The 16,393-nt window shown below is 46.7% G+C and overlaps 1 protein-coding gene across 2 annotated transcripts in view; it reads left to right on the top strand.

The window, feature by feature from the left end:
- The window catches only part of EPHB4 (EPH receptor B4), a 48,942-nt gene that overhangs the window by 6,655 nt on the left and 25,894 nt on the right, over positions 1 to 16,393 (top strand). For both annotated transcript variants that reach the window (XM_089480558.1, XM_089480557.1), the window contains exon 3: positions 14,952 to 15,019. In XM_089480558.1, the coding sequence (XP_089336684.1) occupies positions 14,952 to 15,019 (68 nt within the window). The remainder of the gene's footprint in view (positions 1 to 14,951; positions 15,020 to 16,393) is intronic.

Raw genomic sequence — 16,393 nt, 5'->3', positions numbered from 1 at the left:
TCTGACTATTGGGCAAGCTGGTTAGGGCTTCTGGGGGCTGAAGTCCAAAACATCTGGAGGGCCAAAGTTGAGGAGCCATTGAGGTAGAGGATCCATTTCTCTCTGGTCTTTGAGAAAGGGATCTGGTTGCTTCTGGGTCACGGAGGAGCATTGCAAGGCTTTCAAAATCCCTGAGAATGCCGGGATGGGCCTGGGCCTGGCCCACCTCTTAACCGCAGAGAAGACGAGGCGCCTTTTTATCTCAGCTTCTTGGCTCAGCCATCAAAGAGGAGGTTCAAAACTTCGCCTCCGCCGCATCTGTAATCCTTGTGCTCCTTGGGGAGGCAAATGCGCCGACTATCAAATGTGGAATCATGCAACAACCTCCCTCTCACCGTTGTGAACACGCTTGCACGGCGGAGGCTCCTATCTTGCCTGGATTGTCCATGCTTGCAGGCTGCCCTTTCTGTACTTCACCAAGAAAAACCAGGGGCAAAGGCCAGAGAATTGCTTTAAGGGCACATTGTGTTGCTGCGGCTGCCTTTCTTTAATGCAAGGATCCCCAAACTTTGTTCCTCCAAGTGTTTTGGACTCCAGTTTGCAGAAGCCCCAGGCAGCTTGGTCAATAGTCAGGGATTATGGAAGCAGGAGTCCAAAACATCTGGAGGACCAAAGCTTGGGAGCCACTGAAAGTTTAAAGCAAGGATTCCCAAATAGTCCAAAATATCTGGAGGACTAAATTTGGAAAGGTTCAAAATGAGGTGGAGGAGTGTGAAGAACATTACAAAAGAACATCAAAAGCATGTGCAAAAAGGGGAATTCCAAAATCCCCTCCCCCCAGAGAGATCCAAACAAAAGAGATGCCTTGTTTGTTGACATCCAGGAGAGTTTCCTTCCTCTCCCAGTAAGTGTCAGATTACAAAGCCCATCATCCCCAGCCATTAGTGCTGTGGACAAGAGACCAGGCAGTTTCTTTATCTTCAAGCCTTGCAGGTCTGAGTGCATGGTGCATGTAGAGCAATGGTTCCTTAGCTTTATTTCTCTAGATTTTGGGGCTTCAGCTCCCAGAAGCTGCAGCCAGTTTAGACAGTACTCAGGAATTCTGGGAGTTGTAGTCTAGAACATCTGGAAGACGAAAGTTTGGAAACCATTAGCATAGAGGAAGGCTTGGGCAAAGTCCTGTTTGCACTATGGCTCCCAGAACCCTCTGGGAAAGCCCCTTGGTTGCGCTGAAACTCCCAGAATCCCCCGGGGGATACTGGGAGTTTCAGTGCAAACCGAGGGGCTTTCCCAGAGAGTTCTGGGAGCTGTAGTGCAAACAGAAGGACTTTCCCAAGTGTTGGGCTGGCCGCCTTTCTGCCTTTGATTCCCAGGTGCTTCTGGCAAAGAGCGACTGATACTGCCTCTGCCTTTTGAACTCTCCAGAGGAGTATCTGAGTAATTAAGTTGGGAGAAAGTTGCAGTTGCCTCGCGGCTGGAAAGAGGAGACGGAAAGCTCGTCCTTTTGCCCCGTGGGTCCTTTTGGCCAGTGGGTCACAGGCGATCGAGATGCGAAAGTGAGGATGAGGGATGCTTTCCTTCTTTGGTGACCCCTATCCTTTGGAGAGATATACTGTGCCTGACCATGGAGGTTCTCCTTAACTATTACGCCTTGTCGACAGTTGAGAGAGCGATCCCTCCCGTCTCTGCACCTAATTGAGACGCCAGACCTGCGCAGGTTTTGTGTCCAGGCAGAGACGCTTGCCTTTTCTGGCCTCCTTCCAGTCGCTTTCGTGGGATGACCGTGAGCGATGGATGGTGTTGCAAGAGAGCCAGAAAGAGAGGAAATATTTTATGATGTTCTGCGCGCTGTTTATAACTTCATAAACCTCTGTCCCGTCCGCCCCTGCCCTCCTCTTTTCTCAATCTTTCTCTTGTCCTTTCCCCCCTCCTTTTAACGAGAAACATCTCATGACTGTTCCGATGGCATATTTCCAGTTTTGGGATAATAGCGCCAATGTTTAGCCTGTTGTGTTTTCAGGCGTCTGCAGCAGCTTGCGCTCAGATTAACTTGTCATCTCTGCAATGGGTTTGCAAAAAGGTTGGGAGGAATGGGACAGGTTAAAACGGAAACTGTTCCCTTTTTCACAGGAAGGCCTGTGGAACTCATTGCCACAAGGAGCAGCAATAGCTGCCGGCTTGGACTAAATTCTTTCAGGGGGCTGAGAGTAAAAACGGTTTGGAAAGTGAAATGGATGCCATGGTTCAGTGTAACGTGATGCATGTCGGGATGAGAAAGCCAGAGCTGACCTAGACCAGTGGTCTCCAAACTGCCCTTTAAGAGATTTAGACTTCAGCCCCCGGAAGCCTGAGCCATGTTGGCCAATGGTCTGGGATTCTGGGAGCGGGACCACTGACCTAGGTGTTCGTGCAGAGTGACCAGATGTCCTAACCACAAAGGAGGACAGTGCACTGCAAAATGTAGGACCTTCAAGGAGACTGTAGGGCCTTGCCAAACAAAAGCTAAAAACACATAAATGTAAATGCGTGCTTCTTCGTCATGCTCAAATTAGAGGACATTTTTGTAATTCCTCCTGGAAAAGCAAGGCTGAAAATGTAGGACATGTCCAGGGAAAGGAGGACATCTGGTCACCCTTGCCAAGGTGGAGAAGGCACTGCAAAATGTAAGTCATTCAGTAAAAACAGAGGACATGGCCTCAGACAAGCTAAAAACTCTCTATAAATGTAAATTTGTGCTTCTTCGTCATGCTCAAAAGGGAGGACATTTTGGAATATCTCCTGGAAAAGAAGGCTGAAAATGTAGGACATGTCGGGGTAAGGAGGGCATCTGGTCACCCTGTGTTTATGGGGTCTGAACTGGCAGGCGATTGACCAGCAAAGGGATCTTGGGGTTGGGATGGACAACTCACAAACCCTGATCCAGTGTGAAGTTACTGTGGAAAAGCCAGGTTCCATAATAAGTAAAGGAACTGAAAATAAAATTGCCAATACTGTATTTGTTGTTGCTGGTGCTGTTGTGGTTGCCATGTGCCTTCAAGTGGACTATGACCAATGGCAATGGCCATCCAGTGTTTTGGCCAGATTTCTTCAGAGGAGTTTTGGTGTGGGCTTTATCTAGACTAGAGGCTTAGAGAGCCGTACTTGCCCTTGTCGCCCAGTGGACTTCCATGGCTGACCAAGGATTCGAACTCTAGTGTCTCAGAATCCTGGCTGGGCAGTCCAACCATTACAACATGCTGCCTTTGATTTGCAATATATCTTCAGAGGAGGTTTCCCTTTCGGGCTGCGAGTGTGTGATTTGCTCAAGAGCTTCCTTGGCTGAGTGGGGATTCGAACTCTAGTGCCCCAGGATCCTGGCTCAGTAATAAAACCATTGCACCATGCTGCCACTGATTGGCAAGATGTCTTTCGGGGAGGTTTGCCTTCCTCTGGGTCTGAGAGTATGTGACTTGCTCAAGAGCTTCCATGGCTGAGCAGGGATTCGAACCTTGGCCTCCCAGCATCCTAGTCCAATGCGTAAACCACCATATTGGCTGTTTATTCCAAGCCTCTGCCATGCAGGTTTATGTGGCTAAATTGCTCCTGAGAGAGAGAGAGACATCCAATGCTTGTTTAAGAAGGACTTCTTTACTCAATGTATAGTTCAACTGTAGAACTCACTGCCACAAGGTGGGATGGTGCTCGCTTGCATGGAAAGCTTTACGATGGGAAGTAGGACAAATTCAGGAGGACTGGGGCCATCCATAGCTATTAATCAGGAATGCCTCTGTGTACAAGATGCTGGTGAATATGAAATGGAGAGGGTTTAGTGGCATTTGGGTCCCACCGGTCAAGTGCTGGTCGCTATGGGTATGGAAAATGTTGGATTAGAAAAGTCTTTGGTCTTGTCCCTTATATGGTTGCCGGGTGGCCATCTGTCCCAGGGAGGGCTTTCTGGGGCTGAGAGTTTGTGACTTGCCCAGGGTCATCCAGTGGGTTTTCACGGCTGAGCGGGGATTTGAACCCTGGTCTCCAGAGTCATCATCCAATGTTCAAACCAGTACACTATGCTAGTTTTTGCTGCTTTTATTGTTGTGTACCTTCAAGTCATTTCTGACTTATAGTGATCGTATATGGATGACCCTATCATGGAGTTTTCTGAGGCTGAGAGTGTATGACTTGCCCCAGGTCACCTAGTGGGTTTTCATAGCTAAGCAGGAATCGAACCCTGATCTCCAGTGTCAAAGTCCAAGGCTCAAATCACTACACCACACACTAGTTGTTCATGTTGTGTGCCTTCAAGTCATTTTGAACTTATGGTGACCATAAGGTGAACCTATCATGGGGTTTTCTGGGGCTGAGAGTATGCAACTCACCCAGTGAGTTTCCATGGCTGAGCAGGGAATCGAACACTCATCTCCAGAGTTGTAATCCAATCCTCAAACCACAACACCACCCTGGTCCCTGTTGTTTTTTGTGGTCAAGTTGCTCCTCTCTGAAAGTCCTCCAAGAGGCCCCTGGAGACCCAGGTTCCTGCTCAGGTCATACAGTCCTAGAGTTGGAAGGGATCCCAAAGGCAATCTAGTCAAACCCCATTCTGTGTAAATCAGTCCAACCTGCTCCGTCCATTGCACCTAAGCCATCATACATACTACAGCCTCCCTCTTCTCCAGCCACGTCCCACTTTACCTGCCCTTATCCTTTCGTCCTGTGTCTCGTGTCATGATTTAGTTATTTTGGGGGAATTCAAGCCTGACTGGCTCTGTCTGTGTGTTGTGTGCCTTCAAGTCGTTTCTGACTTAGGGCAACCCTAAGGCGTTATGGGCAAGGATTTGGGCAAGGCAGTGGAGGATAGGGATTCTTGGAGATGTCTTATTCACAGGGTCGTCGCCATGAGCTGGAACTGACTTGAGGGCAGCTAACAACAACAAAAAGAAGGAGGACCTTGTATCATGGAGTTTTTTTCTGGGCAAGATTTCTTCAGAGGAGGTTGCCATTCTTGCCTTCCCTTGAGGCTGAGAGCATGTGACTTGCCCAAAACTCTTAGACAAAACTCTAAAACCCATAGACAGCACCCATGTAAGCCTGGCAGCATAAAAATATTTTTAATTGCCCCCAAAATGAAAACGGCAGGCCCAGATTTGAGAGGCAACTGGCTGGTTGCTGGAATCCTTGCAAAGAATGAAGGGAGCGGGGTTTAGAAATTTTTTGGATTGCAGCTCCCAGAATCTCAGTAGGAGACGCTGGGAGTTGTAGTGCTCCTGATGGAGCCTTTCACAAGCTTTGTCTGTTTTTCTAAAACAAGGGATGGGATACTTGCTTAAAAAGGAGTCCCCATATTTTGTCAGGGTCCATCCGGTTCTTCCTTCCTATTTGCAAAAACATTACCATCGTTCCCAGTGTCTTTTCCTGAGGCTGAGAGAGCGTGACTTGCCCAAGTTCACCCTTGTTAGACAAAAACCCTGGTCTCCATTGTCCAGCACTCAAGCCACTAGGCCAGGCTGGTCACTGTGGAAGAGAGATCACTTCAAAATCTTTGTGCAAAAGCCAGCAGGGACTATGATGACTCTGGAGACCAGGATTCGAATCCCTGGTCAGCCATGGCAAATCCCCGGGTAAATGATTGTGTGTTCCTGCATGGCAGAGTCGGGTTGGACTGGATGGTCCTGTAAACATTTTTAAAACAAAACCAAAACAGCATCCCTGTCATGCAAAAGCCTGGCAGCCAAAAAATGTCTTTACCTGCCACTGTAAGGACAGCAGGGATGGAACCATCCTGGATGAAGGGATCTGCTCTGGCTTTCAGTCTGAACTTTGAAAGGCACTGCCCAGTATTTTAGGAGAAGGGAGATATCCTGCACTGAAATCCAGATTCATGGGTGCCATAGTTTTGTGAAATCGAATGCTTTCATGGCCAGCATGCATAGTTTTTTGTGGGTTTTTTGGGCTATGGGACCATGTTCTAGAAGAGTTTATTCCTGATATTTTGCCAGCATCCGTGGCTGGCATCTTCAGAGAATAATGGCATGGGAATGAATGGAGTGTATACACACACACACACACACCACTCACTTCCATGCCAGCATTCTCTGAAGATGCCAGCCACAGATGCTGGCGAAACATCAAGAATAAACTCTTCTAGAACATGGCCACAGAGCCCAACCCCCCCTCCAAAAAAAGCACTAGTTTTGTGTTGCGTTGTGTCGGTTTGTGTTGCCGTGAGGCTGCCTCCCCTTCCCGGATTCCTGCCCAGGGAGGGGATTTTTATGGCCGGTTCCCTTTTCCGCGGGGGGCTGTTAAAGGTGCGTTTATGGGCCCCACTGACACCTGGCCCGCTTGCGCTGGCCCTGGGGCCGGGATGCGCGGCTGCCTCTAATTAAGCCATCAGCCCTGCCTTAAACGAGGGCCCTGGGAACCGTGCCCTGGCTTTAATTAAGAGGGTGGGGCTCCCCTTCCTCTGCCATCCCCAACCCCCCCGGCCGGTTTTGAAGGGCATCAGGAGGATGGGATTTGTCATCCTTGCGGGAAGGCAACCCGGATGCTGGTTGTTTCCGACCAGGACCCCGGAGGCCTCGCTCTCCCCCCTTCCCCAATAAATGTATTTATTGAAAGCTTTTATGGCCTCTCAGCCTGCCAGAGCTTCTAGAGATTTTTAAAAATACCCTTAAAAACAGATTAAAACCATTTCAAAAAGAAGTTTTTTTTTCAGAAAGCCAACTTTAAGAACAGTTTCCAACAATCTCCCCCAAAGGCAACCCTAAACTGGTTTTGAGGACCAAAGGCGGCATGAAACAGTAAGAGCTTGGACTGTTCAAACACATTAGGGCTTGCCTACCTGGGTGATTTACTCCAAATTCCCTTGGGCTCACCGCACCCTGTTTGTATGACGCAGGACCCAAACCCTAAATCGGGTGTGGAGTGCCTTCATGACATCTGCACAGGATTTGGCTCCCCCCCTTTTACCCCAAATTTAAGAAACTTTCTTTTGGTCTGGGTTTTTGATTCTCTCTGCAGTGATAGTGGTCAGCTGCCTTCTCAGGTGGTCCTTGTGAGCTGCCCAATGCCAGCAAAGTGGGCACAAGTCCATTTGAGGTCAGAACAAGATGACCAGCATCCATAATGGCTCCTCTTCTTCCTCCTGGAGAGAAGTAACCACTGGGGTGTCCAGTGGGGTCCTGTCCCGGGCCCAATGCTATTCAGCATCTTTATCAGTGACTTGGATGAAAGAATATTCTTGCAGACAAGCTGGTAAAATGTGGGCTAGACAAGGCAACTGTTACATTGTAATCGGTTGACCGGCTGAACCCAAAGGATGGTCAGCAATGGCTCCTTTTCATCCTGGAGAGAAGTGACCAGTAGGGTGTCCAGTGGGGCTCTGTCCTGGGCCCAATGCTATTCAACATCTTTATCAATGACTCAGATGAAAGAATACAGGGCATGCTTATCAAATTTGCAGTTGACACCAAATAAGGAGGAATAGCTAATACCCCAGAAGACAGGATCAAAATTCAAAATGATCTGAATAGCCTAGAAAGCTGGGCCAAAGCTAACAAAATGAAATTCAACACGGAGAAATGAAAGGTACTGTACTTCAGGCAAAAAAATGAAATGCACAGATATAGGATGGAGGACACCTGGTTTAAGGAGACTTATGTGTGAAAGGAATCTAGGAGTCCAAGTAGACCACAAGTTGAACACGAGTCAACAGTGTCATGCGGCAGCTAAAAAGGCTGCATCAATAGAAGTATAGGGTCTTGATCGAGGGAATTAATAATGCCACTCTATTCTGCTTTGATCAGGTATCAGCTGGAATAATACTGTATGGAACTCATCCGACTTCCCTAGACAGAGTGTCCAGCATTGAGGATCCAGAACAGAGGATACCTGGTTTCATAAAACCATAAACCTAACTCACATTATTATCATTAATAATAAGACCCTGCCTTTTCCCACTATCAGGGCTGTGTGTCGCCATAAGTCAACAGGCGACTTGAAGGTGCACAGGGTGTTCTTCACTAAAGATCCATAATAGAGGATGCCTGGTCCCATAAAACCATTAACCTAAATTACATTGTTATCATTCATAATAATAATGCCCTGCCTTTTCCCAATATTGGGGCTGTATGTTGCCATAGATCAACAGACAACATGAAGGCACACAGGGTGCACCGAGGATCCAGAACAGAGGATACCTGATCCCATAAAACCATTAACTTGCAGTGCATTATTATTATTATTGATAATTATGTTTTGCCTGTTCCTAATAAAGAGGCTTTATGTTGCCATGGGTCAACAGGTGACCTGAAGGCACACAGGGTGCATTGAGGATCCAGAACAGAGGACCCTTGAGCTGATAAAACCATTAACCTAAATTGCATTATCATCATCATCATTATTATCAGTACCGGGGCTATGTGTTAGCATAACAGGCACCTTGAAGGCATATACACACATACCTTCCTATCGGTTCTAGCATTGTTCTGGAACTGGTTCCCAGTTCTTCCCTTTCAGTGGCCAAACTGGACTTCCCTCCCTTTCCAAGGAGCCCAGGGGTATTGGTACCACTCTTTCTTGTATTTTCCACTCCTTCGTATATTCCTCCTCTTTCTGGAACCCACTCTCACCTTTTGTTGAGTCCAATCCTTGCACATCTGGGATGGATTGAGGACAGGAATGAAGGCGAGCGGGGAAGAGGCCCCCGACTCCAGGGCCTTTGATGGGGAAAGCGGGCGACTTAAGCAGCCCAGCAGCAAGAGAATGGAGGATTTGATGGATGGATTGATTTCATTTCATTTGCAGGCTGCCTTCCTCCCATCCCTGGGGTTGCACTGCCCTATAAGCCATGGGTCTGAGAGCTGGAGAGCGTCGCCGTCTTGAGCTTTTTTGGCCCCAAATAATCCCTGACTCTTGCGACATCTCAAAAATGAACAGGGCAGATGTTTTCCATTCAAAACATTACATAAAAAAGAGAGTCTGCATTGTAAGACTTATACCCCGCTTCCCCATCCTGAGGCCCTCTGAATGTGTGGGAGGCCTGAGATAATGGGAATTGCAGTCCTCTTGTACATTGGGAGGGTTGCAGGTTGGGGAAGGTGTTTTTTACAGGTGCAAAAAATGCTCTCTTGCGTCTCCTTGGGATGTCCCTTAAATGAAGACCCTTCGATCTTTTTGCAAGCTTGAAAGTGCAACCTGGGCCTTGTGTGTTAAATGCTGTGTGTTGTATGTTAATGTTAGACAAATAATACAACCCTCCCTCTCTTTCCTAACCTCTCCTTTTTAATGATTTTCTTCCCCTCCCGCCTTTGGCTTCCCGTCCCGTCCCACTGTTGCACCCCTTAGGCATCGCAACCAGCTTGGCGTCGCCCTGTAATTACCCATAATTCCCAGTGTTGCCCCGGCTGATACACACACAGACACACAACTCACATACACACACGGCCCTCCTTCCTCCCGCCCCACCCTCGGGCGATGTCCCAACAACCTCTTTTATCATCTGATGGGGAACATGTTCTCTTGTGTTTTTAATTTCCTCTTGGCTTTATCTCGTCTGGGACGGGGAACCGTGGTTGGGGGGGGGGATATAGTGCCAAGGTCTCTCCTCTCCTCTTGGGGATGCTGGACCCACTTTTCGGCCCTATATTTCAAGCCCCCATAGCTGCTCTGCATGTGGGGTGGAACAAGACCTACAGCAAAAACAAAAAGGAAAGAGGGGTGCAATTTGGAGAGTTGTGGGGGGTCAGGAGCCATATTTTGCCCGGTGTCTAGGCTGGAAGGGAAGGTGGGTAGGGGAAAAGGGGAATTTATAGGGGATTGTGGTGGAGACATTGAAGAAAATGGCTTTCCCAGCCAGCGCATGGAACAAACACGCAGGTAGATTGCAGCACCACATAAGTTATTTAAGTTTTTCAGAAATTTGCAGATAGATTTTGGAGCATTATTTTTGTGGTGCGGATGCATCCCAAGTGGTTTAACCCAGGATATTTTATACCCAAGTGAGAACTGGAACCTGGGTCCTCCCGAACCCTATCCAAAATATTGTCCTTGCTGGTTGTGAGATGCTGGAAATTGTACTTTTTTGTTTTTAATAACTTTCCCAAGCTCTGGAAAGGGCATATCAGGGATACATAATGGTTTGAGTGTTGGACTACAACCCTGGAGACCAGGGTTTGAATCCCGGCTCAGCCATGTAAACCCTCTGGGTGGCCTTAGGCAAGTGGTCCAAGGATGACCATGGCAACCCCCCTCTGAAGATACTGGCCAAGAAAAATCCATGATAGGGTCGCCATAGGTCAGAATTGACTTGGTTCACAACAGCAACAACAACAACACTATGGAGTTTATCATACGAAGAAGATTGGGAGTTTATCCGTGAATATCCCGGAATAATCGCGTAATTACGTGAAACAATTTCTCATGGTGCCATTTCTGCTTCATTTGCGGGATGCTTTAAAAATGCGCTTTAATCTCTCTTTTATGCTGAAATCAGCCCCAGTGTGATAAACTCCTATGGCAAACATGCTTCTGACTTTGGTATTTTATGTCTGAGTGTTGTGTGCCTTCAGTGAAAGGGTTGCGTGTCATGCATGTTGCAAAACAAGGGTCTCCCTTTTGTTCCTAACTTTGCCATCTAAAGAGAGATATGTAGAGGTCTGACTGGGATATGTCTCCCATGCGCCCATTTCCCAGGACACATGGAGGGATGGCAGATGCTGGTTTCAGTTCGGATGTGTGAGGTTTCATGTGTATTTCTGCAGGACTTCAAGGCTACGTCTAGGGCATTGCTACTGATGCGGATGCAAGCGAGGGGGCGATGGGCGTTGGTTTCCTGGCCTTGGGCGGGGGCCCTGGCGGTGCTGATGGCCGGGCGCATTGGGGAAATGACGCCAGTCCTGCTTTTTATAAATATTCCACCAGCCCAGCGTCCACCTTTGACCCCTTCGCAAGGCTGGCTCGGCTCCCATGCGAGGACAGGGCTTGGGAAAACACAGAAAAGTTGGTCTTTTGGGTGGGTGGGTGGATGGGGTGGACTACAACTCCCAGAATCCCTCACACCCAGTGCTGCTGGAAGTGGGGGATTATGGGAATTGCAATTTAAAAAGCCCTTTGTCCAAGTCCTAGGCTGCATCTGCACTGCAAGAAATAACGCAGAGTGACCAGACCTCCGACTCACAAAGGAGGAGGACAAAGCGCTGTGAGATGTAGGACGTTCAAGAAAATGGAGGGCCTTGCCAAATAAAAGCTCAAAACACCCGTAGGAATATTAATCCGTGCTTCTTAGTCATGCTCAGAATGGACGACATTTGGAAATTCCTCCTAGGCAGAAAAATGTAGGACATGTCCTGGAAAAAGAGGGAGTCTGGGTACTTTGAACAAGGTGCTGTAAAATGTAGAATGTTCAATGAAAGTGTGGGACCTAAAAACACTCATAGAAATGTAAATGTGTGCTTCTCAGTCATGCTCGAAATGGAGAACATTTTGACATCCCTCCTGGACAGAAGGCTGAAAAGTATGGTTGTCTTGGGAAAAGGAGGACATCTGGTTACCCTAGGTTTGGCACCACTTTGCCATGGCTCAGTGCTATGGAATCCTGGGATTTGTAGTTTCGTGAGATATTTCACCTTCTCTGCCAGAGAGCTCTGGTGCCACAACAAACTACGAACTCCAGATTTCCATAGCATTTAGGAATAGGAATGCTATTCTAATGTATAATAGCAAATGCATAGGAATGCACTTCCACACAGGGTGACAAGATGTCCTCCTTTCCCAGGACATGTCCTACATTTAAGCCTTCTGTCCAGGAGGAATTACAAAATGTTCTCCATTTTGAGCATGACTTTACATTTATATGAGTGTTCTTAGCTTTTATTTTGGAATGTCCTCTATTTTTTTTTTGAATGCCGTACATTTTGTGGTGTTAGGACTTCTGGCTGCCCTGCTTCCATCATAGAAAATTAAAGCGGTGCCAAAGTGCATTATTTCTGCAGTGCAGATGCAGTCCAAATTTAACCAGAGGCGCTGCCTCATGGAGGCGCATGCAAAGTATAGGGATTATATGAATTATTGTCCCTACAAAGAGGGGGAGGCTTTGCCCAATATGGGAGCAGCAGAGTTTATAGTGTCCCAACTGGTGTTTATATCGAGGTGTGTCTGCTTGATATTAAACTGGAGTGGGAGGCCTGGGAATTGTTGCTGTTGGCTTCCTGAGATATTATTTGGGGAGACCGGGCTGTTGGGAATTTGCATGCATTTAAATGAATTCATGCTGCGCCTCCAAGCAACTTTAGGATCCTTCCTCCTGTCGTGGCGGAGATTACAATCTCCAAAAAGAGGGATTTGGTGGAAATTGGGGGTGAAGGGGTGGCTGTCTCATGAGGATCCCATGCGCGGGGCACCCGTCCCAAATCTCCAGGGGATCCAGATGTTCTAGATTTTCATTTTCCTTTAAAGACCCCTAGAGTATCACTCCTTGCAAAGGGTCCCAGGAACCCTTTTTCCATCGCTTGGTGGTACTTCACAGGGCAGTTTTAAGCCACGAATGTCTAACATCACAATTTACGCAGCTCAGAAAAAGTGCCCAGTTAGGTTTACCATTTGTCCCAAATTGAAGGGCTTGGAAAATGTTTCTTCCTTCTGGGCCGGTTGAAGCAACAAACTACTAATCCCAGAATGTAAATTGATGGCAACATATAAATAAACTACAACAGAAATACAGTGTGACCTTGGTGTGTCTGCTGGGGTTTGGTTCCAGGACACCCTTGGATCCTAAAATCCCTGGATGCTCAAGTCCCATTATGTGCAATGGCCTGTTGTTGTTGTTGTTGTTGTTGTTGTTGTTACAGTGGGTCCTTGATATCTGCTGGGATTTGGTTCCAGGAGCCCCCATTGACTCCCAAATCCCTGGATGCTGAAGTTCCGTCACATAGACTCGCATAGTCAAACGGTGTCCCTTATATAAAATGGCAAAAATCAAGGTTTGCTTTTTGGAATGGTGTATATTTTTGGAATACAGTATTTTGAGGCCGTGGCTGGTTGACTCAATGACTGTATGCAGTGTTAAATATCAAAATGTAGTACATGGGGGGGGGGGGGGGCTTTTTATAGGTTGATAAACCACCCAGTCCTCTCTTGCATACGTTTATCCTGATTTGGTAGAAGGAAATGATGGCAGCCCTGGACTTGGTTGTCTGCTACTCAGTTTTCAAAATCCCATTTTCATCTTTGGAACTCGTGTTTCCTTTAATGAGCAGCTTGGAAAGTGAAAACCTTTTGCTGTGCAGCAGCAAGAACAGGCTTCCTGATTCAGTGCCTCTGGCTGAGGCTAGATGGCAAAGACCATGGGGATAAAAACCTCTGAGAATCTCCTAACAGGGAGGGTCTGGATGGAGGGCATTCTGGGAGTTACAGTCCCTCCAAAGTAGCTCCGCTTCTGGATACGTACCCAGTCCTGTTTTATCTGCAGTTCCCCAGCTTGCTTGCTTTTTAAAATTAATTTTCCATATATAATAAAACAAAACATACAAACATAATAGAAATTCGTACCTTTTCAAAATCAGTTATTTTGCTGAACATCTAAAGTAATTCACTTCCTATTGCTGAATCCATTGGTGATGGCTCGTTTTCCCTTCCTGTTTATTAATTACCGCTTATCTCTTTACATAATCATGATCCTTTAAAGGTTTCACAATGTAATTTACCCCCTCCCTCCCTTTTTTTTACTAAGGAGTTTATCCCTCTGGGACTGATTCTGGCATTAAAGAGAGATTAAACCGCATTTAAAGCATCCCGCAAATGATGCAGAAATGGCAAGTAATTGCTCAAATGATTATCACATACAATTGTGCAAATAAAGCAATATTGGAAATGCATTGTTGGAAATGAAATCCCAAAAGTAAAAAGATGTGCATTAATGCTGCTTTGTGACCACTTTAATGGCGGGTTTTGTGCAACGCCGTGTGAAATCGTTCCATGTATTTACATGGTTTTCCTGGGATAAACTCCCAGTCTCCTTTGTGTGATAAACTCCTAAGTAATTCATCTTATTTATCAATCTGATGTTGTTTACATTACTTCTTTAAGTCCTTTTCATTTCACAATATTTCGTTATTGGAGTTCTATCTCATTTATCTAACTTCTCCAGTCTTCCTGTTAAGATCTTCTGGGCGTTTCATATCTAGTACTTTCCATTGCCAGTCATTTACTGATGGTGTTTCTCTTTTCTTCCATTCTTTCATTATTCTTGCATATAGATAGGTTCTTGATATCTGTTTTATGATTCTATGATTCTGTGGCTTGCACACCAATTGGGAGGCTTCTTTGAGTTGTAGTCCAAAGGAAGTCACTTTGGGTGCTTTTGTGATGGGGCTGCCATTCTGCAACAAATGAACAGGGTGTTTTTTTAGAACGGAGGCAGTGGGGTTATGACTTTCTTTCCCAAAAGGATCTCTTTGCTTCTCTTTGAACGTGTGTGTCCCAGCTTTCATTTGTAAAACATTGGTGTGTGTAAGTCAACATATTGTAAAGCCAGCTTGAGGTTGTCTTGTTGGCGTAGGACTCTCAGAGGTTGTCATTGTGTGCCTTCAGGTCATTTCTGACTTATCAAAGGTTGTTTTTTTTTGGAGGGGCTGAGAGAGTGTGACTTCCCCAAAGTCACCCAGTGGGTTTCCATGGCTGAGCGGGGATTCGAACCCTGGTCTCCAGAGTCTTAGCCCAAAACCAAACCAGTATGGCATGTTGGTGAACCTCTTCTGAAGAAATCTGGCTAAGAGAACCTTAGGAGTAAGTTGGGAGCATCTTGAAGGAGCATCACAACCAGGATCTTGGGGTGTGTACATCTTTGTGTTCCTGCTCCCAAGTTGTTCCTTCTTGGGGTAGAAGGTTTTCTTTTTATTTCCAAGGCAACCCATTTGGGCAAAAAAGGTTCCTGGTGCTGAAACCCCACTCTCTCAAAACCATCAGCTTTGCATCTTTCATCTCCTCTCTCTTGTCCCTTTCAGAAAGTCTCATGAACACCAAGCTGGAAACGGCGGACCTGAAATGGACGACATTCCCTGAGGATGGCCAGGTAAGGGAGGAAGGGGTCCGTTGGGCAGAGCCCCAGACCGCCTTTGGGGCTGAACGGGTCAGGCAGGACGGAGTGACCCTGGGGCCACATGCAGACCCCAAGACTGGTTTCGTGGCCCTCCGGCTGAAAAGAGAACTGAATTGTTCTCCAGGAACCCTCTTACACGGCTCCATCCTAAGCAACCCTGGGATGTGTAGTTTCACGAGGGCTACCCAGATTTCTTAGTCAAAGAGCTCCTTTAGTACCTCCCTAAACCACAAACCCAGGATTTGAGAGGATGGCAGTATAAAGTGGAACCATAGCACTATAATTGTGGATTCTGAAAGGGACCCCAGGCACCTCAAGGGGTGACAACTCGACTTTTATAAAGATTCAGCCCCCCTCCCACCTGTTTCATTATTTTTTTTTAATTGCCAGTTTTTCAAAACCAAAGTTGTTGTTATTGTTGTTTTTGTTGTTGTGCCTTCAAGTTGTTTCTGACTTATGGTGACCCTAAAGTGAACGGGTTTTCATGGCAAGATTTATTCAGAGGAGATTTGCCATTGCCTCCCGCTGAGGCTGAGAGAGTGTGACTACTTCCCCAAGGTGACCCAGTGGGTTTCCATGGCTGAGCTGGGAATCAAACACTGGCTGCAACAACAACAAGAACAAGTCCTCCACGTTCCCTGGGGAAACTGGAAGAACTACAAATAAAAGACCCACTACTTTTAAACCTGAGAGAACACTTCTCTAGGAATTTCCAATGCACCTCTGTGGACAACATGCACCAGAGGCTGAGCATAGAATCATGCTGGAGGACCTCCAAATGCCTAGAGAACTGTAGTTTTTTGTGGGTTTTTTGGGCTATGTGGCCATATTCTAGAACATCACCCCAAAAACCCACAAAAAACTATGGATGCCAGCCATGAAAGCCTTCAACTTCACGCCTAGAGACCTGTTTTCTCCAAGAATCTCTAGGTCCTCCAGTGCAACTCTGTGGTCCATATGTGCCAGATGTTGGCCATAGAGTTGTCTTGGGGGACCTCCAAATGCCTCTAGGAATCTCTAGGTCCTCCAGAGCAACTCTGTGGACCTAGAGAGAATGTGTGAATCAAACCCACAAAAGTCAAAGTTGCAAATGTGGAGGTTCAGCTGTATTTTTGGAGTATTTTCGAGCCATGGATAATAGAATCTGTGGGTGAAGACTCCAGGGATACGGAGGGCCGACTATATTTAAAGGTAGACCTTTTCTGGCCATGGAGGATCTATTTTTTTAATTTTTTTTAAAAAAAATTTTTGCTAACGCAGCTAGTTATCCCTTCCTTGACATCTCCTCTAGCAGCTTCCTTCCTCCATTCTTGGTTCCGGTTGGAGAACTTGCCAAGCGAGTGGCTT

This window comes from Sceloporus occidentalis, unplaced genomic scaffold, assembly GCF_023333645.1.
Source record: "Sceloporus occidentalis isolate IW3139 unplaced genomic scaffold, rSceOcc1.0.p SCAF_14, whole genome shotgun sequence".
Lineage (NCBI taxonomy): Eukaryota > Metazoa > Chordata > Lepidosauria > Squamata > Phrynosomatidae > Sceloporus > Sceloporus occidentalis.
Note: the sequence above shows the minus strand (reverse complement) of the source record. Positions and strands in the feature narration are given on the sequence as shown.